At 39.8% G+C, this 25,358-nt stretch overlaps 1 protein-coding gene and 1 long non-coding RNA gene across 4 annotated transcripts in view; one reads left to right on the forward strand and one right to left on the reverse strand.

The window, feature by feature from the left end:
- The first annotated feature begins 439 nt into the window (after window positions 1-439).
- On the forward strand, window positions 440-23,891 carry LOC140734942 (uncharacterized). The gene is made up of 4 exons (XR_012100644.1): window positions 440-635; window positions 5,089-5,129; window positions 20,864-20,943; window positions 23,786-23,891. It is a non-coding gene; the product is annotated as an uncharacterized lncRNA (long non-coding RNA).
- LOC140734940 (leucine-rich repeat-containing G-protein coupled receptor 5-like) overlaps window positions 15,280-25,358 on the reverse strand; it is a 176,907-nt gene continuing 166,828 nt past the window's right edge. For all 3 annotated transcript variants that reach the window (XM_073059664.1, XM_073059663.1, XM_073059662.1), the window contains 4 exons: window positions 23,781-23,906; window positions 20,913-21,055; window positions 20,252-20,332; window positions 15,280-19,422 (listed from right to left, as the gene is read on the reverse strand). In XM_073059664.1, coding sequence (XP_072915765.1) covers window positions 18,329-19,422; window positions 20,252-20,332; window positions 20,913-21,055; window positions 23,781-23,906 — 1,444 coding nt within the window. In that variant the 3' untranslated portion in view covers window positions 15,280-18,328. The remainder of the gene's footprint in view (window positions 19,423-20,251; window positions 20,333-20,912; window positions 21,056-23,780; window positions 23,907-25,358) is intronic.

Genomic DNA, 25,358 nt, shown 5'->3' on the forward strand with positions numbered 1-25,358 from the left:
ATACCAGTTTTAAACAAGGCCTCATTCTACTGGATAAGTTTTAAAGATCATAGGGCCGTATTTGAAGAAAAGATTGTTAATGAATTTGATTACTCCTTTCTCTGACCATTTGGACTCTGCCATTAAATATTTGATTGGCATCATTACCCTGTAGTGTTTCAACATTACTGACAACTATGTGTCTCTTTCACGTTCATCATTGGCTGTTCAAATATCATTTACAGAACACTAGAAATCCATATGCCTCCAAGAAGACCACTGCCTTTTCATAAGGTCTGGAGGCTTGCATGCCTCGAGGACCTGGAGAGCCATGTTGGCTGGAATGAAGGTCTCGTGCTTTGACTTCTTGTAGGGTCACCCTTGCCAAACGGGTCAAAGGATAGATTCAGGGGTTCAACTCGGCTAACAACCCTGACTGGTAAAAAAAATTGCTATGGAAACAGCAATGAAGAATCCTTCTACATCTGTGTGCGATAGTCTCTACCTGGAACTTGAATGGCTGACAGTATTGAAAACCAAGAGGAAGCTACTGGCACAATGAAGGAAGCCCTGAACACTGCCAAGACTAAGAACAAAGTTGTTTTTTGGACAGACAGAGATGGAGGACCTTCATTGCTGCAGTCACATAACAGGTGGTAAGTAAATAATAAATAAATTTTTGTGAAATCAATTTAGTTCTGGTGACCTAAATTAAATTGAAACAGTCATGGGTAAAAAGTAACAGAAAGGAGATACTTTTTCCTCCCCCCACAGACTGAATCATGTCAATAATCATTTACTCTGAAGAAATTTAAATTTTTCCTTAACGTGAGTTTAGTGAAACCCTCTATCACCGCTCTCCATCGGTGATCCCTGCTGTTCTCTGACTTCTTGACCATACGCTCACCCAGATCCACTACCACAGACATATATCCTTCCTTCTTTGCTGTCATCTTGTGCTGCCCCTCTCCCATTTTCTCCTATCATCTGCCACCTTGTACTTCCTCCCCTCCCTCTACCTTAGTCTGACTCCTTTCCCCTTCCTTTCCAGTCCTGATAAAGGGTCTCGGCCCAAAACTTCGACTGTTTATTCATTTCCATAGATGCTGGCCGACCTGCTGAGTTCCTTCAGCATTTTTTGTGTGTTGCTTTGGATTACCAACATCTGCGGAATCAGATGTTGATAATCATTTCTTGTCTAAATAATCATTTGCATGTTGTTTTCCATCACTCCAGAACTTTGGACAATGAAACAAAGAAACCTTGAAGAGAAAATTGGTTGGGCTTGTAAAGGTTAAGGAGAAGAGGATGCAGACAGTGGAACTTTCTTCTTCATAGTGCCCATTGACGTACTCAATGGCTGTCAGTGCCTCACAAATCTCCCCAATCTCACTCAACACCCCGTGATAAAAAACATCTGTGTGGAGGAATTATTTGTTTTGAGCCCATTTACAATGTCTTGGACTTACAACTCATTCCGAGAAAAGTGGTTGATTTTACTTGGGATGTTTTTGCTTAGGAACAGCATGTTGCTTATGTTGTCCCTTCTGAATACTTGGAGGTAGTGGTTACTTTGCATATTTATTTCAAACTCATGCTTTGAGTCTATGGCTAAATGTCAAAGCACTTGTCAAATATTTTAGGATGTTTGTGACGCTTTTCAATTCAACTCTCTGGATCCATTTTCAATGTTTCTACAGTGACGTGTTAAAGTGCAATTTGGGTTAGATTTCTGGATCATTTCAGTTTTATGTTGTATTAATACTAGTCATGCCTTCACTGGTAGTATTATCCTGAGTGAGAAGGTTATGGTTATCGCAAATTTCTGCAGATGTACTGTGGAGAGCAATCTAACTGGCTGTGCCACTGTCTGCTGTGGGGAGGAGGAACAGCTACTGCACAGGATCAAACAGAACGTTGTGAATTAAGTCAGCTTCATCATAGGCACTAGCCTCCGTAGTATCCAGGACATCTTCATGGAGTGATGCCTCAGAAAAGTGGCATCCATCATTAAGGACCCCCATCACCCAGGAAATGACCTCTTTTCATTACTACCATCAGGAAGGAGGTACAGGAGCCTGAAGGCACACACTCAGCGATTCAGGAACAGCTTCTTCCCCTCTGCCATATGATTTCTGAATGGATAATGAACCCATGAACACCACCACACTAACTTTTTATATTTCTATTTTTCACTACTTACTTAATCTGTGTTATACTAACTGTAATTCACAGGTTTTTTCTATTATTATTATGTATTGCATTTTACTGTTGCCGCAAAGTTAAGAAGTTGCACGACATTCGCTGGCGATATTAAACCTGATTCTGATTCTGATAGGTTCAAATCTCACTCCACAGACTCGAGCGCAGAATCTAGATTCTTGCCGCAGTACAGAACTGAGTGAATGTTGCACTCTTAGAAGACTGTCTTTTAGGCAAGGTAATGAATCAAGGTACCATCTCCCTCAAATGGTGGTTTGGGTTCCATAGAGAGTTTCTTTATGATTTGAGTAGAGTTTATTCACAACCCAACACCCATCTGGCCACGTACCAAGTTGCTGTCTGTGCATGCTATTTGCAAATTGCTGCATTTACGACATCAGAACAGTGCCAATACTTAAGAAGTATTTCCTTAGCTGCTTATAAAGCTTTGAGGGCATAAATGATATTAACATATATGCTTTTGCTAATTCCATTTTATTGGTGTTCATAATCATTTTATTTAAAAGGGCATCCTATTAAAACCTAAATTGTTGAGAATAATTTCATTCACGGTGTGTAGAATACAAAATAAGGTGTTGACAAATTATCTTATTTCTGAAAAGTAATTTCTATGCAGTTTATGAACACAAAGAGATTCTCCAGATGCTGCAAGTCCAAAGCCATACACATGAAATGCTAGAGGAACTCAGCAGGTCAGGCAGCATCTAAGGAAAGGAATAAATAGTCGACGTATCAGGCTGACACCCTTCTTTAGGATTGGAAAGGAAGGGGGTAGGAGGTAAAATGGTGGGGGGAGGGGAAGGATGTAAGAAGCTGGGAGGTAATAAGTGGAAAAGGTAACAGGCTGGGGAAGAAGGAATCTGATAGGAGAGGAGAGTGGACCATAGGGGAAAGGGAAGGAGGAGGAGCACCGGGGTAGATGATGATAAGCAGGTGAGGAAAAGAGGTAAGAGGCCAGTGTTGGGAACAAAAGAAGAGGGAAGAAGAAGCAGAAAATTACAAGAAGGAGAAATCAATGTTTACACCATCAGGTTGGAAGCTACCTAGACGGAATATGAGGTATTGCTTCTCCACCCTGAAAGTGGCCACATCATGGCAAAAGAGGACACTGTGGACTGGCATGTTGGGACGGGAATGGGGACAGGAATTGGCCGCTGGGAAATTCTGCTTTTGGCCGATGGAGTGGAGATGCACAACAAAGCGGTCCCCCAAATTAGTCGAGTTTCATCAACGTAGAGGTGGCAGCATCGGGGGCACCAGATACAATAGGCGACTCCAACAGATTTGCAGCTGAAGTGTTGCCTCACTTGGAAGGATGGTTTGGGGCCCCGAATGGAGGTGAATGGGCCGGTGTCGCATCTCTGCCGCTTGCTGAGATACTGTACGTGTCAAGAGGGAGATTGGTGGGGAGCGGAGAATGGTCAAGGGAGTCACAGAGGGAGTGATCCCTGTAGAAAGCAGAGAGTTGTGAGGGGGAGGGTTGAGAGGATTCTCTCCACTGGAATTACACCCATGTGTGTTCTCCCCTGCACAGTGACTCAAAGGGCAGTGGTGTTGCAACTAGAGGCCCATATTGTAACAGCCTTAACCTTCTCAGAACTACCTCCAATACATTAACATTTTTCCTTAAATAAAAACACCATTGCTCCATAAAGTATAGCATAACTATTTTAGAGTCATGGATTATATAGCTTTCTGCACAGATTACACTTACATAAGCATTTGTCATGCAGGCTGACCCTGTTTATCCAAAGGATTGTCATATATTGTACATTTGCCATAGAATTCTTGGAGAGGTTGACACGTCTCTAAAGGAGATCACCATGACTTCTCTATATCTGTAATAACTAGATCAGTTACCAAATAAACCGGGCAGTATGGCACACATTCTTTAGTCCTTGAGGGAGAGTAATTAATAGTCACAGCCTCTGAAGAGAAAATCATGCACAAAAAGTGAAGAAAATCTTCCCATGTTACTGTTCCTCGAGCTAAGACCCGGGGCCTGTTATATTGATATGCTCTGGGCCTGGATCCTGCCACCATGTTCCAGCCCGTACCTGACCTTTCCAAATCAGCCCAGCGCTTAGATCGGTCAGACCTCGCTCACGGTTTAGGAGGACAGGCTCCGAAACTTCTCCACTTCGCGTGCCCTGACTCCGTCTCCACCATGTCGCAACCTCGCTCTGACCACTCCTCCTTGAACATGCCTTGACCTCACTCTGACTTTGCATGGCATCCGCATGCCTCGACCCTCGAGTCAACCTCGCCTTCGCTCACCTCTTCATTGTTTGCAGTAATCATTTAAATCACAAGTTATAGAAGCAGATGTAGGCCATTTGGCCCATCGAGTCTGCTCTGCCATTCAATCATGGGCTGATCCAATTCTTCCAGTCATCCCCACCCCCTGCTTCACCCCGTACCATAATTTTTTTTTACAGAGAAAGTGTTACTAATAAAGTATTTAGTTGTAATTCTTGCTTTGGGAACTGCCAGTAAGTTATCATCCATCTTCAGTAGTGCCATTTTCAACTGGAGATCAGTTAGAAGATTCATGAAACCAGCTGGAATTGACCTGGTCATGTTTCATAAACTACTCATCAGTTGTAACATTTCAATTAACAAAAAACTGGACAAAGTCTGTCAACATTAATAACAGCTGAGAGTACCTATTATTCTTCCATCAACCTATTTAGTATTATAATTGCAATTCCTACTCTGATCATATTGTTTGTGACTTAATAGCTTCATCACATTGTCTTTAAATACTTCAGGAACTGATGTTCCAATATCACTTCATTTTATCTGTCATTACCTGATGTTTACAATGATAATTAAAATATTGAGGCTGGTAATATTTATGATAGAAATATTTATGTTCTATTCCAGGATCTACTGAACCTCACAATAACCGTGATCACACCGATGAGGTAATTACACTATACTCTTGTTTAAGCTTGCACCCATGAAATCAGTGGCAGTCATTTTAATTTTAAACTCTACAACAACTCGGAACAGTGGTTTCAATGACTTGCTAACTCTTAAGTTCCTCCTGCAATATCTGCTGATATTGAGCCAGGTTAATTAAGGGTATTATTTATAAATTGTTGTCTTTAAAATACTTGACATTTTGTTTGTTAACTTATTGAGTCTATTGTCAACTCAATCCCAAAGTAATTGGTGTGAGGAAAAAATGGTGTATTTAAATTTTTAGTATCCAGTACAGTATATGGGTTGATGAGTTAACTTTTAAAGTTAATATTTATTGCCTGTTGTGAACTTGAATTTTGTAACAATCTATTTTAAGCAGCATCAAACCATTGTTTGCAAAGTAAGTGTGGTGAACTACATATACCTGTCTGGACACGCACCCCCCCCCCCCCCCCCACCTGCTGACTGCTCCTGTGGCTCCTCCCACAGACCGTGGCTCCTCCCACGGACCCCGGTATAAAGGCGATTGGAGGCACAGCCCCGGCCTCAGTCTCCAGGATCGCCTCACGTCTCCGAGAGTTATTGATGGTGCATCAGTAAGGGACTTCGATAAGGTCCCACATGGCAGGTTAATTCTGAACATAAGGGTGCACAGGCTCCAGAGTGCATTTCAAATTTGGATTCAGGGCTGGTTTGCCCATAGAAGACACAGAGTAGGGGTGGAAGACTGTTACTCTAGCTGGAGGTCTATGACCAGTGGTGCCCCACAAAGATCAGTGAAAATGTGGATTGGCACCAAGGTCAGAGTTGTGGATGGTGTAAAGGACTATCAAAGAATGCAGGGGGATATAGGTCAATTTTCAGGCAAATGGGGCTCATCTCCCATGGTTGGCAGCTCACTTAGGAGAAGGAAAACTCTGATCTCAAACCTCTACTGCTTTGCGCTATACCCAGTCATGGGGGAGGCTTCAGGAAAAATCCTGCATTGAGTTCCTTGCTGACCAGCAACTCCTGTGATACTGCTGGTACCAAACTGTATTTGATTCTGCCGTTCCTTTGGATCAGATGTGTGAAGAGGGGGGAGCTTGCTTCATGGGCAACAGCTTTCTCCCTATATCATAGTTCCCTGGCTTATGTATCTAGCCAGCTAGGATGCAACATCCATAGTTGACCCTGACCAATGGATCAATCAGAGATCAATCAGTTATAGATATAGCAGAGAATATGGAGTTTAATCCAGGCAAATATGAAGTGTTGCACTTTAGGAGGGCAAACAATAGGAGAAAATATACAGTTAATGGTAGATCTCTTAACAGCATTGCCTTATAGAGCGATCTGGGGTCCAGGCCCACAGTTCACTGAATGTGGCCTCACAAGTGGTAAAGGGGGTCATGCTTTGCCTTCACTGGTAGAGGTGTTGAATATAAGAGTAAACAAGTCATGCTGCAGCTCATTAAAACTTTAGTTGAGCAACACTTGGAGGATCATGTGCAGTTCTGGTTGCCCCGTTATAGGAAGTATGTCTCTGCGAAAATGGTGGAGAAAAGGTTTACCAGGATGCTGCCTGAATGAGATGGATAGGTTGGACAAATTTGGGTTGTTTTCCTTAGAGCGGAGACTCCAAAGCTTTTTTTACACCGTAGACCAATACTATTAAGCAAGGGGTCTGCGGACTCCAGGCTGGGAATCCCTGTCTTAGAGTATCAGAGAATGAGGGGAGGATTGATAGAGCTTTTTTGAAATTATGCAAGGCATAGAAATGGTAGAAAGTCAGAATCTTTCTCCCCAGGGTAGAAATGTCAAACACCAGAGGACATGCTTTTAAGATTAGAAGGTGAATGTTTAAAGGTGATGAGAGGGGCAAGTTTTTTATGCAGAGGATGCAGGTACTTGGAATAGATCACTGAAGGTGGGGGTGGAATAAACAGTCCTGCTGAAGGGTCTCGGCCCAAAATGTCAACTGTACTCTCTCCCATAGATGCTGCCCGGCCTGCTGAGTTCCTCAAGCATTTTGTGTGTGTTACTTGGATTTCCAGCATCTGCAGATTTTCTCTTGTTTGTGATGTCTTAAGCTGCAGTGGGTAGATGTTGAAGGAGCACAGGGTGGAGACTGACTGTGTCCAGATAATACAATGTTTTTGCAACCATTGGAACAATTAGAGACAATGAAAAATTAAATGTAATGCTGCAACGGTGTGGCTCAACAACAACTCAGACAGTATCTGTTGCTGGGATACATCATCAGTGATGTAACATCGGGTCATCGGGTGTTTTGGGTCTTTCTTTTTCTTTTCAATATTTTTACTATTTTCTACATAGAAAGTGTATATAAAAGGTCAAAAAAGATTTTAAATAAGTATCAATTACATTATATCTGTTCAGAATAACAATCTCATTACTCAATTTTCATGTAAATTAATCAATAATTATATTGAACTATACTAATTTATTACAAAAAAAGAATCTAACCCCTACCAAGACCGAAGCTGTTCATTAAGGAGAAAAGAAGGTAAAATAGCTTCTCATATAATAAAAATTTATAATAGCCAACATCTGAGTTTAAACAATGAATTGAAGGTTTTGAAAATAATTCAGAAAAAGTCCCCACAATGTTTGAAAGTCTTGACGAGATTCAGAAATTGAACAACGAATCTTCTCTAAATCTAAACATGACATAATGTCGCATAACCATTGAGCATGAGTAGGAGGAAGAACATCTTTCCATTTAAACAAAAGCGTCCTCCTAGCTATAAGAGAGCTAAAGGTCAAAATATGTAAATCAGATGCCTTCAGCTTAATATCTTGTCTTGTAACAATACTGAATAGGGCCGTCAGAGGGTTAGGCTTAAAATTGACTTTAAAAAGTAAGGAAAAAGTTTGAAAAACTTCCTTCCAATGTTTTCCAAGATCCAGACAAGTCTAAAACATATGAATTAATGAAGCTTCTCCATTATTACATCTGTCACAGTAGGGAGATATATCCGAATAAAAAAGAGATAGCTTATCCTTAATCATATGAGCTCTATGTACCACCTTAAGTTGTATGAGGGAATGACGAGCACATAGCGATGAAGTATTAACCAGTTTAAAAATTTCATTCCAAGTTTCCTCAGATATCAATGTCTGTAAATCGAGATTCTTAATTTTGTCTAAAGGAATATTCCTCGTCTCCAGTAACATACCATAAATCTTAGATACAGAACCATTATGAAAAGATGTCAAACTAAAAATTACATCTAGTACAGTGGTTCCCAACCTTTTTTTGGCCAAGCCCCACCTAATCACCTCTAAAATCCTGATGCCCCCTGTGGTGATATATAATTCTTATTATTCAAAATGTGAACTCCTATTCACCTGGAGGAAGCCTAAAAGACCATTAACTTGGTTTAAACAAGCTTCCAAAGAACATGGCATTCATGAAAGAGAAAAATAAAAGAACCAAAGGACTGTTAAAGTTCTGAGGAAGAAATTACTAAGAAATTGTAAAAAAAAGAACATTAAGTGATATTAAAATAATAATAATAAATAAATAAAACAACGCCGATTCATTTCTACAGCATACAAAGACAGATACACCGTTTAAAAGAGATGACGCAATGTACACACCTTCACACCACCAAGAACCGAAAGCTACTGCAAAAAGCAGCATTGGCACGACCTCGTACGAGTTTCTTACGCGTTTGGACTTGTTCATTCGTTCCTTCCTACATCAGTCAATTCATTAATTTAATTATGAAAGCCATTTGATCATTTGATGGTTGTAATGATGGTGATACACTATATATACAGTACATACGCAATTACACATGTACATACACACAAGTATTTTTATGTATGCATACTGTATATACACATATGTATTAACTCGCACACACACTCATACTCACACAGACTTACTAGAAAAAATTCACTGTTAATAACTCATTCTCGAATTGCCCCCCCTAAAAATCAAATTACCCCCCTGTGGGGCATACGCCCCACGTTGAGAACCACTGGTCTAGTATGTTCTTATCTGAGCTTATAGGAAATGTGCATAATTGAGATCTTAAAAAGTCTCTGATTTGTAAATATCTAAAAACGGGAGTTTCAGGTGAGCTATATTTAGCTGACAATTGCTCAAATGAAAAAAGGTTTCCTCCAGCAAACAGATCCCAAAAACATTTAATACCCAACATGTTCCATTCTTTAAAAACTAAATCAGTCATGGAGGGTTTAAAAAAATTAGAATAAATGGGACTTGAAAGGGAAAATCTCAATAAATCAAAGTGTTTTCTAAATTGTATCCAGATCCTCAGAGTATGTTTAACTATTCAATTATCAGTTAGTTTACTTACAAATAAAGGAAATGAGGATCCAAGAAGAGAAATAATAGAAAATTATTTCTATTATTTGTAATAGAAATAATGTAAGATATTACATTATCTTAATATAATGTAAGATATCGTTATATATCTTAACCAAAACGTAAGATATCATATATTAACTGCCCAGTAATAAAACCTAAAATTAGGTAAGGCTAAACCTCCAAACTTTTTAGATTTTTGAAGATGAACTTTATTTAAACGAGGGTGTTTATTTTTCCATATATAAGAGGATAAAATAGAATCAAGAGAGTCAAAAAAGGATTTAGGAATAAAAGCGGGTGAAGCCTGAAAAAGATATATAAATTTAGTCAGAATATTCATTTTAATAGAATTAATTCATCCAATCTATGATATTGAAGGAGGTGACCAATTTAATGATATCCTTTTTACATGATTCAATAAAGTAAGAAAGTTTTCTTTAAACAGGTGTTTGTAATTCTTAGTGACTGTTACACCCAAATAAGTAAATTGATTCCTTACATCTTTAAAAGGGAGATTAGTATTAATTGATACCAAATTATTTAAAGGAAGTAATTCACTCTTATGTAGGTTCAATTTATAACCTGAAAACTGGCTAAAATGTGAGAGTAAAGAAAGTACGCAAGGTAACGAGGTCTCAACATTAGAGATAAACAGCAATATATCATCAGCAGAAAGTGAAATTTTGTGAGTAATACGTCTCCTTAAAATCCCACAGATGTCATTGGATTCTCGAAAAGCAATGACAAGGGGTTCTAAAGCTAGATCAAAGAGCAAAGGGCTCAACTGACAGCCTTGTCTCATTCCGCGATGAAGTTTAAATGGTTTGGCATTTTGAAAATTAGTAAGAACCCGAGCAGAAGGAGATAGATAAAGTAATTTAATCCATTGAATAAAATCTGGTCCAAAATTAAATTTTTCTAAGGTTTTAAATAAATAATTCCATTCAACCCGATCGAAGGCCTTCTCAGCATCTAAGGATATCATGCATTCCGATATCTCCTGGGAGGGAGAGTAAATAACATTTAGTACACGGCGTGTATTAAAATGGGAATGTCGATTTTTAATAAATCCAGTCTGATCATCAGAAATAATAGAAGGTAGAATATTTTCAATCCTACAAGCCAGAACTTTAGAAAGGACTTTAGTATCAACATTAAGTAATGAAATTGACCTGGGTCTTTCAACCAGGTGACCCAGCCTGGCTTGATCAGACCCCGGCTTGCGTCCCAGCAGCATTGGTCCATGGATCACACCTCTTGATCCATTTCCATCTGGAGGCTTGTTCAGGTGCCACTGTAACAGTCCTGATAGCTCTTTTCTTTACAGTCCTTGTAAATCCAAGCAAAGAGAAAGTTCTTCACAGTGAGCAGCCAGCAAAACCTCTACACCCAACTTCTACAGGCTACCATTGTTCCCTCCATCCCTGTCTCTACCAGCTCCCGGTATTCGGCCTTCTTACACTCAAAAGCCTCCTCAATCCAGTCTTCTCAAAGAACTGTCAGTTCTGCCTTGAACATCTGCTTTGAGGTTTTTGACAGAATGACCATGTCAGGCCTCGAGGATGATGATGCAATGGAATTAAGAACTTTAATTGCTTACTCTAAAGGAAGGAGGAACAAGAATTGACCTTGCGCCCAAATCAGCCAATTTTGATGCAAACACAAAATTGTGGAATTTAATATTGAATCCCAGTCTGCAGTGGAATCTAGACATTTGCCAAAGTGCTGTACTGTGAATTTATGTTGGGGTTGTTTGGAACTGTGTTGGAAGCCAAGTACAGAGAAGTCAGAGTGGGAACGTGATGGGGAATTATAAAGTCTAGAAGCTCAGAGTCACCCTTGTGCTCTGAATGGAGGTGTTCTACAAAACAACTATTCAGTTTGTAATTGATGTCTCTGATGCAGAGGAGACCGCATCATGAACTCAGAATGCAAAACACTAGATTATAAGAAGTATGAGTGAATTGCTGTTTCATCTAGAACAGGGTTTCCCAACATTTTTTATGCCATGAAGCCTTACATTAACCATAAGATATAGGAGCAGAAGTAGGCTGTTTGGCCCATCGAGTCTGCTTCGCCATTCAATCATGGGCTAATCCAGTTCTTCCAGTCATCCCCACTCCCCTGCCTTCTCCCCATTCCCTTTGATGCCCTGGTTAATCAAGAACCTATCTATCTCTGCCTTAAATACACCCAATGACTTGGTCTCCACAGCTGCTCGTGGCAACAAATTCCACAGATTTACCATCCTCTTGACTAAAGTAATTTCCCTGCATCTCTGTTCTAAATGGATGTCCTTCAATCCTGAAGTAATGCCCTCTTATCCTAGACTGCCCTGCCATGGGAAATAACTTTGCCATGTCTAATCTGTTCAGGCCTTTTAACATTCGGAGTGTTTCTATGAGATGCCCCTCATTCTCCTGAACTCCAGGGAATACAGCCCAAGAGCTGCCAGATGTTCCTCGTACAGTAACTCTTTCATTCCTGGAATCATTCTTGTCAATCTTCGCTGAACCCTCTCTAATGTCAGTATATCCTTTCTAAAATAAAGAGCTCAAATCTGCACACACTACTCCATGTGTGGTCTCATGAGTGTCTTATTGAGCCTCAACATCACATCCCTGCTCTTATATTCTATACCTCTAGGAATGAATGCCAACATTGCATTCGCCTTCTTCACCACCGACTCAACCTGGAGGTTAACCTTTAGGGTATCTTGCACAAGGACTCCCAAGTCCCTTTGCACCTCTGAATTTTGAATTCTCTCCCCATCTAAAAAATACTCTGCCCATTTATTTCTTCCACCAAAGTGCACGACCATACACTTTCCAACATTGTATTTCATTTGCCACTCTTTGCCCATTCCCCTAAACTATCTAAGTCTCTCTGCAGGCTCTCTGTTTCCTCAACACCACCTGCTCCTCCACCTATCTTTCTATCATGGCAAATTTAGCCAGAAATCCATTAACCCCATGGTCCAAATCATTGACATGCATTGTAAAAATCAGCGGTCCCAACACCGACCCCTGTGGAACTCCACTGGTAATCGGCAGCCAGCCAGAATAGGATCCCTTTATTTCTGCTCTCCATTTTCTGCCGACCAGCCAATGCTCCACCCACAATAGTAACTTTCTTGTAATTCCATGGGCTCTTATCTTGCTAAGCAGCCTCACGTGCGGCACCTTGTCAAAGGCCTTCGGAAAATCCAAGTACACCACCTTGTCTACCCTGCTTGTAATTTCCTCAAAAAATTGCGCTAGGTTTGTCAGGCAGGATTTTCCTTTCAGGAAACTATGCTGACTCTTGCCTATCTTGTCATGTGCCTCCAGATATTCCGTAATCTCATCCCTAACAATCAATTCCAACAACTTCCCAACCACTGATGTCAGGTTAACAGGTCTATAGTTTCCTTTCTGCTGTCTCCCATCCTTCTTAAATAGCGGAGTAACGCCTGCAATTTTCCAGTCATCTGGTAAAATGCCAGAATCTATCAATTCTTGAAAGATCGTTGTTAATACCTCCGCAATCTCTCCAGCTACTTTTTTCAGAACCCAAGGGTGCATTCCATCAGGTCCAGGAGATTTATCCACCCTCAGACCATTAAGCTTCTTGAGCACCTTCACAGTCGTATTTTCACTGCATGTATGTCTCTTCACTGACACTCTTGAATGTTCGATATACCGCAGATGTCTTCCACTGTGAAGACTGATGCAAAATACGCATTCAGTTCCTCTGCCATCTCTGCGTCTCTCATTACAATATTTCCAGTGTCATTTTGTATTGGGCCTATATCTACTCCCGACTCTCCTTTGCCCTTTATATAATGTACTTAAAAAAAGCTTTTAGTATCATCTTTGATATTAGTCGTCAGTTTCCTTTCATAATTCTTCTCTTCCTTCCTAATGACCTTCTTAGCTTCCTTCTGCAAGTTTTTAAAAACTTCCCAATCCTCTATCTTCCCACTGGCTTCGGCTTCCTTGTATGCTCTCTCTTTTGCTTTTACTTTCCTCTGACTTGTCAGCCATGGTGGTGTCCTTCTACCATTTGAAAATTTCTTCTTATGTGGAATATATCTGTCTTGCACTTCCCTAATTTTTTTGCAGGAACTCCAGCTCTACCGTCCTTCTTACTAGTGTCCCTTTTCAGTCAGCTTTGGCCAGTTCCCCTCTCATGCCATTATAATTTCCTTTATTCTGCTGAGATACCGACACATTGGAATTTAGTTTCTCCTTCTCAGATTTCAAAGTGAACTCGATCATATTGAAAACCCCTGATCTGGAAGAACAATTCCATGGATGGTGGGGAGAAACCAGGGGAAAAACATGCATGGGTAAGTCCCATGAAGATTCTGGTCAGTGGAAATGGAAGAATGAGTCAGGCTGTCATGAAGAAAACGAGGCACAAGAGACCAATGATGCTGCCATCTGGTGCAACAATCTGCTGGAACTCAGCAGGTTGATCAGCATCTGAGGGCTTTGATGGGTGGGGGAAGGAATCATTGATGGTTGGGGTTGAAACCCTTGTTCAGGACTGAGAACGAAAAGGGAAGATAGCCAGTTTGAAGAGAGGGACAGATGAGACCACTAAAAGATGAAGGGTCTTGACCTCAAATGGATATTGTCCATTTCCCTCCATAAGTACTGCCTAAGCTGTTGAGGTCCTTCAGATTCCAGTATCTGCGGTCTCCTTGTATCCATCTTGCTTTTGAAGTACACCTGCTTGTAATTGAGGGAATTGTTGCTGTCAATACCTACACAGCACCAACTTGCAAACCATAGTACTGCTGGATGATGAATATTGTCCAGAGCAATTTCCCAACTTCACACCTGTCATGTATTTAAGAGTACTTCTAAGATATGAATATTCCATATGGTATACTTTTGATATACTTTTCTTCCAGACACTGCTGGTACAAAACTTCAGTAAAGGATATTTTGTTGATAGTTTCACATCTCAATCAGATCTTGCAGACCAAGACTTCCACCACAACCCCCCACCCCACCTGTGAAAGGTGAAAAGTTGTAACAGGAACACGAGGGGAAACTCTTCACTTAGAGGGACGGACGTGAGAGTGTGGAGCAAGCTGCTAGCACAAGTGGTGCATGCAAGTTTGACTTCAATGTTTAAGGGAAATTTGGTTTGGTGTATGGATAGTAGGGGTATGGAGGGCTATGGTCCCGGTGCAGGTCAACAGGACTAGGCAGTTTAAATGGTCCGGCACGGACTAGATGGGCCAAAGGGCCTGTTTCTGTGCTGTGCTTTTCTATGACTCTTTTAAGTGTCTTCTGATTCAGAAGTCAGGATGCCTTCTCTTAACCAAGGCCTCAAGAACAATAAAACCTGCACTTTGCATATTGGAATAATTTATTCAAAGGTTTTTGAGTACTCTGGAAGTTCCTGCCTAAAGCACACCATTCCTATCTTCATTGTAACTGGGCCTACTTCCCATTTTGCTGTTATAGTAGCTAACAAGGAAATTTCATGACAGCACAGCTTATGACTTGCAAGATAATCACAACCTTGTCATGGTTTGGAGGCCTGAGCGCTTCAGTAACCCAGAGAGCTGTGTTGGCTGGAGTTAGGGTTTTATGCTTTGGCTCTTGATAGGGTCATCCGTGCCAAACAGGTCAAAGGGCAGAGGCCAGATAAGAGTGATCCACCAGTCCTCCAGGTTCGGGTGTTCAGCTGAGGGCTGACATACCTGATTGGTAAATCAAAACTGTTACAGAAACAGCAATGAAGAATCGTTCTCCATCTGTGTGTGACAGTATGGACAGACAGAGATGGAAGAATAAGATGTTGCTTATTGTATTTATTTTTGTTTCCTTATTTCCACTCTGAAGTAGCCAAACTATCTACAGCTAAATGTTTACATACATTATATACAACCCAAACATTAATACATGGTAATATATTCCTTCTTCATTCAGGATTTTTAAAATGCACAAAGAACGTAACACTTAACAATAGAGGCCTAATTTATGATTCTGTTCTTCTTGACAAAGGTTACTTGAGATCATACTGGATACAAAATTGTTAGTTGTTCTTATAACAGAAATAAATACATTCTTATTATCATAAATGTACATATATTTTATAGACATCTGGATTTTAAAAAATTACAATTGCTTTTGAATATTTATTGTTTTTTCTTTTGTTGTATTATGCAAAGATATACTGCAAGTCTGGAAGGAATGTGCATTTTTAATTGGGTGTAATGTTATTCAAATTCTTTCCCTATAACTGTTGCTAAACTACTTACTATTTTAGTTTTGGAAAAGTGCCGTTCTCTTCACCCAAAGATGCAGTTATCACCAAAGTGAATTGCATAAGAAACACAAATTTAAGTTAACACATGAATAAATATGTGACCTATTGAGATTTCCTTACATAATAGGAGGCCACTCAGCCCATCAAATCTATGCTGGCTCTCAGAGAAATCCCATTATTCCCCTTTTTCCCACTTATCTCCATGTGACCTTCCCTCTCTCACATGCCTATCAATCCTACCCAATTCTCCTCTCACCATTCTACAGAAAGGAGTAATTGAATGTAGCCAATTAACCCACAAGCATGTCTTTGTAATAAGGGAAGAGACTGGAGCACCCAGAGAAGACCCATGGAGAATGTATCAAGTTTAAAAAAGGTCTGAATTTGAACTCAGGATGCTGGAATTACACAATACAAACACTGCTATGCCACAGTTATCTTAAGCCAGGAAGATTTTCATCATAGAATTGTAATGCTGGAAATAAAACCACAGCTATATTTTTAATAAAGTAATGAGAATTAAATGTACAAAGTTAAATGATAACATGCTATAGTGTTTTAAAGTCTGGAATTATGTGCTCTGTCCCATTGGACCACTGAAGGAAGTTTTGGTGTTGTGACCAATTAAGACTGTGTAATCAAACATTTTTATGTTCTCACCTGCCTATTACTTTTCCCTTGGTCCGCTCCTCCTATGGTCCACTCTCCTCTCCTATCAGATTCCTTCCTCTCCAGCCCTTGACCTTTCCCACCCACTTGGTTTCACTATCACCTTCCAGCTAACACGAGGAAATCTGCAGATGCTGGAAATTCAAGCAACACACACAAAATGCTGGTGGAACTATGAAGGGTCTCGGCCCGATACGTCGACAGTGCTTCTCCCTATAGATGCTGCCTGGCCTGCTGCGTTCCACCAGCGTTTTGTGTGTGTTGCTTGACCTTCCAGCTAGCCTCCTTCTCCACCCCACCCCCCTCCCCACACCACACCTTTTTATTCTGGCACCTTCCCCCTCCTTTCCAGTCCTGAATAAACATTGATGTGTTTATTCATTTCCATAGGCGCTGCCTAACCTGCTGAGGTCCTCCAGCATTTTGTGTGAATTGTTTTGGATTTCCAACATCTGCAAAATTTCATGCCTTAATATTTTCATGTACCTTGTTATTAGATGTTGTGGTGCAACTAACTGCTTCACCTAGTGGCACCCGAAAGTTAATGAGCTTAAAGGTAAAGGCAAGGAGCGGAGTTCTGTTTGTTCTGATAGGTGTTACAGTATTAGACATTGACTGAACAGCACTCTCAACATTCAATTCCACTGAAATCAAGCAAACCGAATATTTATGTTGGTTGTTCTATAGGAAGACATATGTATCATCTTGATGAAAGGGCATTGATCCATAAAATATTCACTGTTCCTCTCTCTTTCCAAGGATGCAACCTGACATGCTGAGTTCTTTTTGTCCAATGTACAGTATTTGTTTAATGTTAGTTAGGCAAGGTGATTTTTCATTGCCCCCTTCAGCTATTTCTGCACAAAATTAATGACGTGGGAAAGAGAAAATAGCCATCAAACATAGCACTCATTATGAGTTGCAGATGAAATCGTGCGTTTACCTGTCCCTCCTCTCATATAAGCATCTCGGAAGGACCACCGAGCTGTTACTTGTGTGTCTTAATGGGAAAAGTCTTGCTGTTAACAACTACTTTTGTATAAGATCAAATTGTTTAAAAGGGGATTTTACACCTCAGAAACTATGACGTGGACGTACACCTGATACATGAAATGTGTCACAAATAGAAAACAGGATTTACAGTTAAAGCCTTGAACCCAAAGAATGTAGCATTTGGTGGCAATTACAAGATAAAGTACTCCTTTCCTTTGAAATAGTATCACCTATATTGAAGTCTTTTTATACCGCTCATCTGTGAGGCTGAATGGAGAAAGTTATCAGCTAATTTTAAAGGCTGTTTAATAGGTTTTATTTATTAATTCTTTACTTAGTGAGACCCTTTTGTCCCTTTGAACCATGCAGAGCAGCGATCCCCTGATTTAATCCCAGCCTAATCACGGGACGATTTACAATCACCGATCAATCTACCAACTGGTACAACTTTGAACTGTGGGAGGAAATTGGAGCACCCAGAGGAAACCCACGTGGTCATGGGGAGAACGCACAAACTCCTTATAGGTAGAAGTGGGCATTGAACCTGGGTTGGCTGTACTGTAAAATGTTGTGCTAACCACTGCACTATCGTGCCACCCCAACTTTTGAATCCACCAAATCAATGTTGAAGTTGTCAAATACTTAATTGGTGAACATGAAATTTCATGTAGAACAATCATATTTTCATGACAAAGTTACTGCAGTAATTGGTATGCGAACATGTCCATTGGGGAACCTCACAGAATGAACAAAATAATTTCTTGGATCTCCTGTCCTGTTTCAGAACATAATCTGTTCCTTCTGCACATTGAATGTTTTTGTCAGAAAGCAGCAGGCATAATAATGTATCTTTAAAAAAACACACACACAATTATCTATAGCAATTTCATGAGGCAAGATCAATCTTCTCAGTGCTTCCCTCTAGTGGCAGTGAGTGAATGTTACTGATGGGTGTTGGTAGGTCTCCATCATCTGGTAAGTTGTCTGCACTGAACAGTTGTTTACTGAGTGGCAGGACGTGCCAGAGGCTGCATGGCTGCCTGAGCGTATAACAAGTTCTTGAGTAGAATCACAAGACTGCTTCTCAGCATCTTCTGAGCTTAAAGAAGCCAAGCTTCTCTGCTTTGATTTCTTCCATAGTCGCTGATTCTTCCTCAAGAGCCCAAAATCGTCTTTGAAATGTGGGTTGAAAAGAATGTAGAGCAAGGGATTCAGGCATCCTGGCAACGGAAGGATCACTAGAAGTATTGACTTCACTACGTCTGGACTAATAATCATGAGGTTGAGCAAGGAAGAAAATGACAGGAAAGCCACAGGGCAGTACAGGATGCAGTTAGTGAACAGCAGCCAGGCGATATGTTTTACCATTGAACAGTCCCAGAAGCTGTGCACATCTCCCTTTTCCAAACCGCAGTACAGCTTTGTGTAGGTTATTGTCATGACAAGAAAGCAAAGAGAGTTCAGCAAGACTAAAGCCACAAGAAAGCCTAAAGTGGAAGGCTCCCCAAAGGGTAATGGAAAACAAAGTGGCGAGATCCTGTAATCTCCAATGTGGAACAGTGGAAGCATTGCTACAATGCAAGCCAGAATCACACAGAACGTTGCTGCCAGTTTGATGCTAGCTAGAGTTTTCCCTTGGCTTATGTCACATTTTGTGGATAGGTTGCGTTCAACAGTTGCAACCGTCAACAGGAAAATGGACAGTTCAGAAGCAAAGATGGAGAGAAAGCCTGCGACCTGACAGCCAATTCCATTCTCCCACCATGCTCCATATTTTGCGAATTTGCCTAATGTTAATAGATCCACAATTGCCAATATACCACTGTAGGCGCCCATCAGTGAGTTTGCCACTGCCAGGAGCCCTACTAGAAGTTTGGGTGGGGAAATAAACACTGGAGATCCAAAAACAGTTGTGGCGACCAAGCAGTTACCAGCCAGAGAGAGTAGAACAATGGTCCAAACTCCAAGTCGTATCATCCAGCTGCCAAACAGATGTTCACAAGGCTTGAAGGGTCCTAAAATTAAAAAAATTAATTTTTGTAAATATATTATTCATATATAGAGAAACCCACAGAATGTGATTATTTTTAGATGTTGATCAATTGTACAAAGTCCATAGAAAATTTTATTACCAAACTACATATATGTCACCATATACAACCCAGAGATTCATTTTCCTGCAGGCATACTCAGCAAATCTACAGAATGGTAACTATAACAGAATCAACGAAAGATCAACCAGAGTGCAGAAGACAACAATCTGTGCAAATGCAAATAATATAAATAGCAATAAATAATGAGAACTTGAGATAAACAGTCCTTAAAATGAGATCATGGGTTGTGGGAATATCTGAATGGATGAATAAGAGTGTATAGTTATCCCCTTTTGTTCAAGAACCTGATGGTTGAAAGGTGGTAACTGTTCTTGTCAATGAACATAAAATTTGGGAAAGATATGAATGAAGCTGAGAATCTAATTACCCAGAAATATAATTGTTCCCAGCAGTACACTAGACAACACTGGTTTGCCAGTCTACTTTGGGAGAGCGAGTTGGGGAATAGCCCCTCAAACACTGGGACCTGGCAGCTGTGGGAACAGCAGAATGGTAATGGGGGAGGAAGGTGTAATATTTGGAGAGAATATAATAACACGCAGAATTGAGCACTGACAGATCAAGCTGCATTGCTGATCTACCTTCAGCAGTCCCAGTTGGACACTGGGATGGAAAGACCAGATTGTTCTGGGAAAACTTAACCTTAGCCTTTCTCTTGGCAAGTTCCCATTGCAATGCTCTGTAGAAAAGATTAATTCTACAATAAAATTGCAAAACCATCCTTCCTTACCTGGAGTTGGAGTGCATTGGACAGAATGGACTTTTGGAACCTCCTCAAGTTCCATGAATGCATCATCTATGTCCTGATCATCTGTACATCACATAGTTCAATAATTACACATCATAATATATGTATAAACATTCAGCAATTGGTCAGTTTTTCAATTTGTAAAACTTATTTTCTTAAATAGTTTAAAACAGCAATAAACATCTTAATTTCACTGGCAATTTCTAGATCCGTTCTCTGAATCACAAATTAAAATGTTAATGTTTGTGCTATTTATTTTCTAACAATAATTAGAACAGACATAGATGCAATGTTTTTGAGTTAAACCAGAACATTCAATGAAGCTTAAATCAAAATATCAAGTCAAATTAATGTGAATGTTTAACTGAAAATCAAATGGAAATTTGAGATTAAAACAGAAAGGAGAACATTCAGCAGACCAGACAACATCTGTGGAAAGAGAAATAAAGTTAATAATTCAGGTCATCAGAACTGGGAAAGAGAGAAATTAAATCAGTTTTAAGTGTAGAGATGTAGGGGAACTTTGATTTTACTTTCTAAGTTCGGATGAAGTATTTTTAATGTGAATCTTTAACTCTGCCTCTCTATCCACAGATGCTGCCTGACCTACTGAGTGTTGCCACCAATTTTCTGTATTACCGACCTTGACCAGATAGCATTCCAGCATCCCGTTTGTAAGTTTCATCACTGTTATTTTCTACTTGCTCCTGTTGCTTTGCAAGTTTGTAGGAACTTTCACAAGGTGTGTAGGCACAACATTGATAAGCATATGGCATTTCCAGTACCCTGTGAATGTATTAAAATCAATGTATTAAAACACAGTGAAAACAATTTCACAAAATGAATGCAAAATACTTATTTGCTTTTTGTGCTGGGGGTGTTAAAGAATGTGTTTGGAAAGCTGTAATTACAACATGACAACAAATTTTTATGAAAGTGTTGCTTTCTCAGAATTTTTTTTGTTTATGATAGACTGCTTGAAGCTGAACACAAATATAATTTCAGACTACTTGTATCATGTAGGAATTTGGAGAAACAAAAACTTAACTTTTATTGAAAATGTGTTTAATTACATAACTGTGCTCACGCTTTGCAATTGTTCAACTAAGCAAAAATGCTTTGTTGATGATTTTTGTTTGTGCTCAGTGTCCGAGGCTTCTCACTTAAGTTTCCAACAAATATCAGCCAGCATTGATGGATTCCAGTTGCCCTGGTACCATTTCTCCATGACCACAATGTCCTGGTGAAACTTTTTGACATGCTCATCACTGACAGTGCTAAGAATTACAGGGAAGAAGTCTAAATGGGAATGCAAAAAATGAATCTTTAGTGACATGTTGCACTTCATGGTTTTGTATGCTTGAAGCATGTTGTCAACCAGCTGCACGTAGTTTGCCAAGAAAATTTTCAACAACATCCTTCAATGTCTTCCATGTGATTTTCTCCAGTCCCACTATAAGTTCTTTGAATTGCCTATCATTGATGACCTGTTTGATTTGTGGATCAACAAAAATGCTTTCCTTAATCTTGGCACCAGTTATTCCAACTTGAAATATGAATTAAAATAACAAATACAGGTAACTTTTTTTAAAAATGGTGTGTAATAGGGAAATTTCATGGTGATTTTCATGATCCCAAAATCCATACAATACACCCAAAAGTATTCAGGAAGCAAAATCTTTGTTGTGCAGTGTTATACATTGAAGTTAAAGAATCAAGTCACTGAGCAATTAAAGAAATAGTCTGTGTAACCTGGAGTGGTTCATAAGAATTTATGTGTCAAGTTTATAGTCATTTATCTATATACATGTATACCACCAAACAAGACAACTTTTCTCCTGTCAGGGTGTAAAGCGTAGTAGTGTATGTAACACACAATAACTTAGGAAAGTAAGAATTAAATCTACAAATGAATTACACATCGATAAGCAAAGTAAAGTGTATAAATTAAATATTGAAGCGTACAGAACAAGTTATCCAGTGACACCTTGAATGGAAGGTGTAATGTGTAAGTTGTGGCTCAGATTTCTGAATCAACATTGAACCCATGAATTCTACCTCATTAATTTTGTTGTACTACTTATTTAATTTAACTATATATATATATTTAGTGTAATTCACAGTTTTTATTATTATGTATTGCAGCGTACTCCATCATATTAAATCTGAATCTGATTTTGACAGCATTTTATTCTGTGGGTTAGAAGGTCGTGAGTTCGAGTACCACTACAGAGGTGCCACCACAACCCCTACAGCAACACTATTAGTGCTGATGTCTTTTTAGTCAGAACCTTAAATGTAGGCCCCACTAAAGATCAGAAGGCTCTATCCGAATAAGAGGGAAGAGCACTCTCCCAGGTCTCATGGCTAGTATTAATTTTTCAAGTCAGCATTGTTGGAATAAAGTTTCTATTTATTACAGTTTGGGAATCTTAATGCACACAAACTGAAAGCATATTTATAACATGACTACACTTTAAAATAATAGGACAGCCTGAGTTTGTGAAAAATGATGTTCACTCGAAAGTCTGCCTTCCTCATCCATCTTTAAAGAGTTTAATTGCGGACACAAAGTTACAAAGGTGTGTTTGTTTCTCATTCTTTTCTTGGATGAAAGTATTGGGCAACACCAGCATTTATTCATCAGTCCATGAGGAGGTGGTGGTGAGGTGCTGTCCTTCTGGTGAAGGTCACTCAGTGTGCTGGGGAGTCATGGATGGATATTAGCCCTATTTATTGAAATGGATGATGAGTTCCACTATTTATGTTGACGCTGATCTTGGGAATAAAGGACATATGGTAGTAGACACGACATAAGACTGCTCATTTATACTCAAACTATGTGGGATAAGTGTAATGTATTACAAAAATGCGAACCTAACTTAGTTCAGTGAAGATATGGTTGGTTCACAATAGGTTTCAAGACCTGATTTTTATGATTAGTGAAACAGTTACAAATTTTGAAGGTATTTAGGAAATAAAATAGATTACTATGTACTGTATAAGCTTTGGAAAGATAACTTTGTATCATATTTCTTCTTCGATTACCTTTCTGACTTCATTTCAGTATGGCATGAAGGTATATGAGGAGAAGGTAGAAGACTGGGGCTGAGAGGAAAATAGATCAGCCATGATGAAGGGGCAGAGCAGACTCAATGGGCCAAATGGCCTAACTCTGCTCCTATATCTTATGGTCTTATGCTCAGGAGGTGGTGAAGCACATTTACAAACTTTGTACTCCAAGGAGGATAAATCAAGTAGAAAGACTTTAATTTTCAAAGTGCTATTTTAAAAATTGTGTGAGTTTGATTGGCTTTGCTTTGTCAGGGCCATTCCAGCGATGTGTTTTGTTGTAACCATTCATTGAATCAGTCCTTGGGCCCAGTGAATTCAAACCAAACTATAGGCTCTCAACCCAAACTACTGACAATTCCTTCCATGCCCCCCAGACACTGCTTAACCCACCCAGTTCCTCCAGGAGATTGTTTGACAGTCTTATTTATGTGCTCACCTTAGGTTACGGAGGCTCTCTATGGGCAGCAAGTCTAACAGAGCTTGATTGCCTGTTAGTTTCAGATGTGTCAAGCCACTTAGCCCAGACAGAGGAAGAGATGTCAGAAAGTTGAAGGTAAGGTCCCTGCAAGAAATTAATTTCAGTAAGTGAATCAGTTACATACATATGCAACATTTAGTACACTGGAATGCCAGTGTTCCTTCTAAGTGATGTAAGTGAATAAAAATACTATGTTAAGAAATAAAATTGTAAAGAAAATTCCAACTCTCATGGAAGTGTGAGCTGCCTAACACAGGTAATTTTGCTGAGATGGGTCAACAGCAGAGAAAATGCCGAAATTTCACAGCAGCTGCACAGAAATTGTGTAAGTTAACCTACAAGTGACTGCCTTTTCTGGAAGCGTGTTGATAACTTGCGTTTACGTAGCACCGACACTTCCAATTTAGGAGGCCCCATTTCTGAAATACTCCTGAATACTCTCAGACACAAGACAGGACGTGCGTAGGGCTGAGCAAGATCACACAGACAGCAAGTACAATATATTGGGATATCGATTGAGGGATCTTTTGCCGCAATATCAGCAATAATCCTCTGCTCTTTTTTCCAGTTACTGCTCTGGGATCTGCAAGAGCAGTCAGCGCTTCACCTTAACAACTTATCCAAAAGGTGGACCCTCTGATGGTGCACCAATCTTTTAGTCCCATATCAGCTTTTTTGAGTTTAAGTCTCTATTTGAGCGTCTGCCTCCACTGTAAGAGTGTCAATAATGGAGCCATGGCCTGGTGGATTGAATGCCACAGCAGACTCAGTAGGCCGAATGCCCTAATTCTCCTCCCAAGTCTTATGGACTGGTTCAGAGTGTGACATCTTCCAAAAATTCAGTGCATGAGAAGCACTAATGGGGAAAATACTAGAAATTTTGGCATTTGTGGCCCTCAGTTTACTGAACAGTATTGAACAATTATTTAGTGATGAGCCAGCTGTTTTGATGTGTTCTTCTCGTGAAGACTGCTTCTTTCAGGTATCAAGCTCCTTGTAAAATCCTCCCTTATCTTCAATAGGCACACAGCAAACCAATTAAATAGCAATTTAGTCTTTGGTTTGTTAAAATGATAAAATCAGCCTAAAATATTTAACAGAAAACAATAAAAAGGGAGGCGGTTGGGGGGGGGGGGCGGGGGGAGAGGAAAACTAGCAGAGGTTCTTCTCCAACTCTTTACCTTTCCCACCCACCTGGCATGACTATCACCTTCCAGCTATCCTTCCTCCCCCCACCTTTTTATTCTGGCATCTTCCCCCTTCCTTCTCAGTCCTGAAGAAGGGTCTCGGCCCGAAACGTTGATTGCTTATTCATTTCCATAAATGCTGCCTGACCTGCTGAGTTCGTCCAGCATTTTGCGTGTGTTGCACAGGACTTCCAGCATCTGCAGACTCTCTTGTGTTTACAAAGTTCAAGACTGCCTTCGGCGCATGCCAAACTCAATCAAGATTTTAATCCAATAAATTTCTACTGTAAGACATAGACTTAAATTGTGACAATTTAATTGCCATAAAGTTATTCAAACTTACAGTTTA

This window comes from Hemitrygon akajei, chromosome 10, assembly GCF_048418815.1.
Source record: "Hemitrygon akajei chromosome 10, sHemAka1.3, whole genome shotgun sequence".
NCBI classification, from domain to species: domain Eukaryota; kingdom Metazoa; phylum Chordata; class Chondrichthyes; order Myliobatiformes; family Dasyatidae; genus Hemitrygon; species Hemitrygon akajei.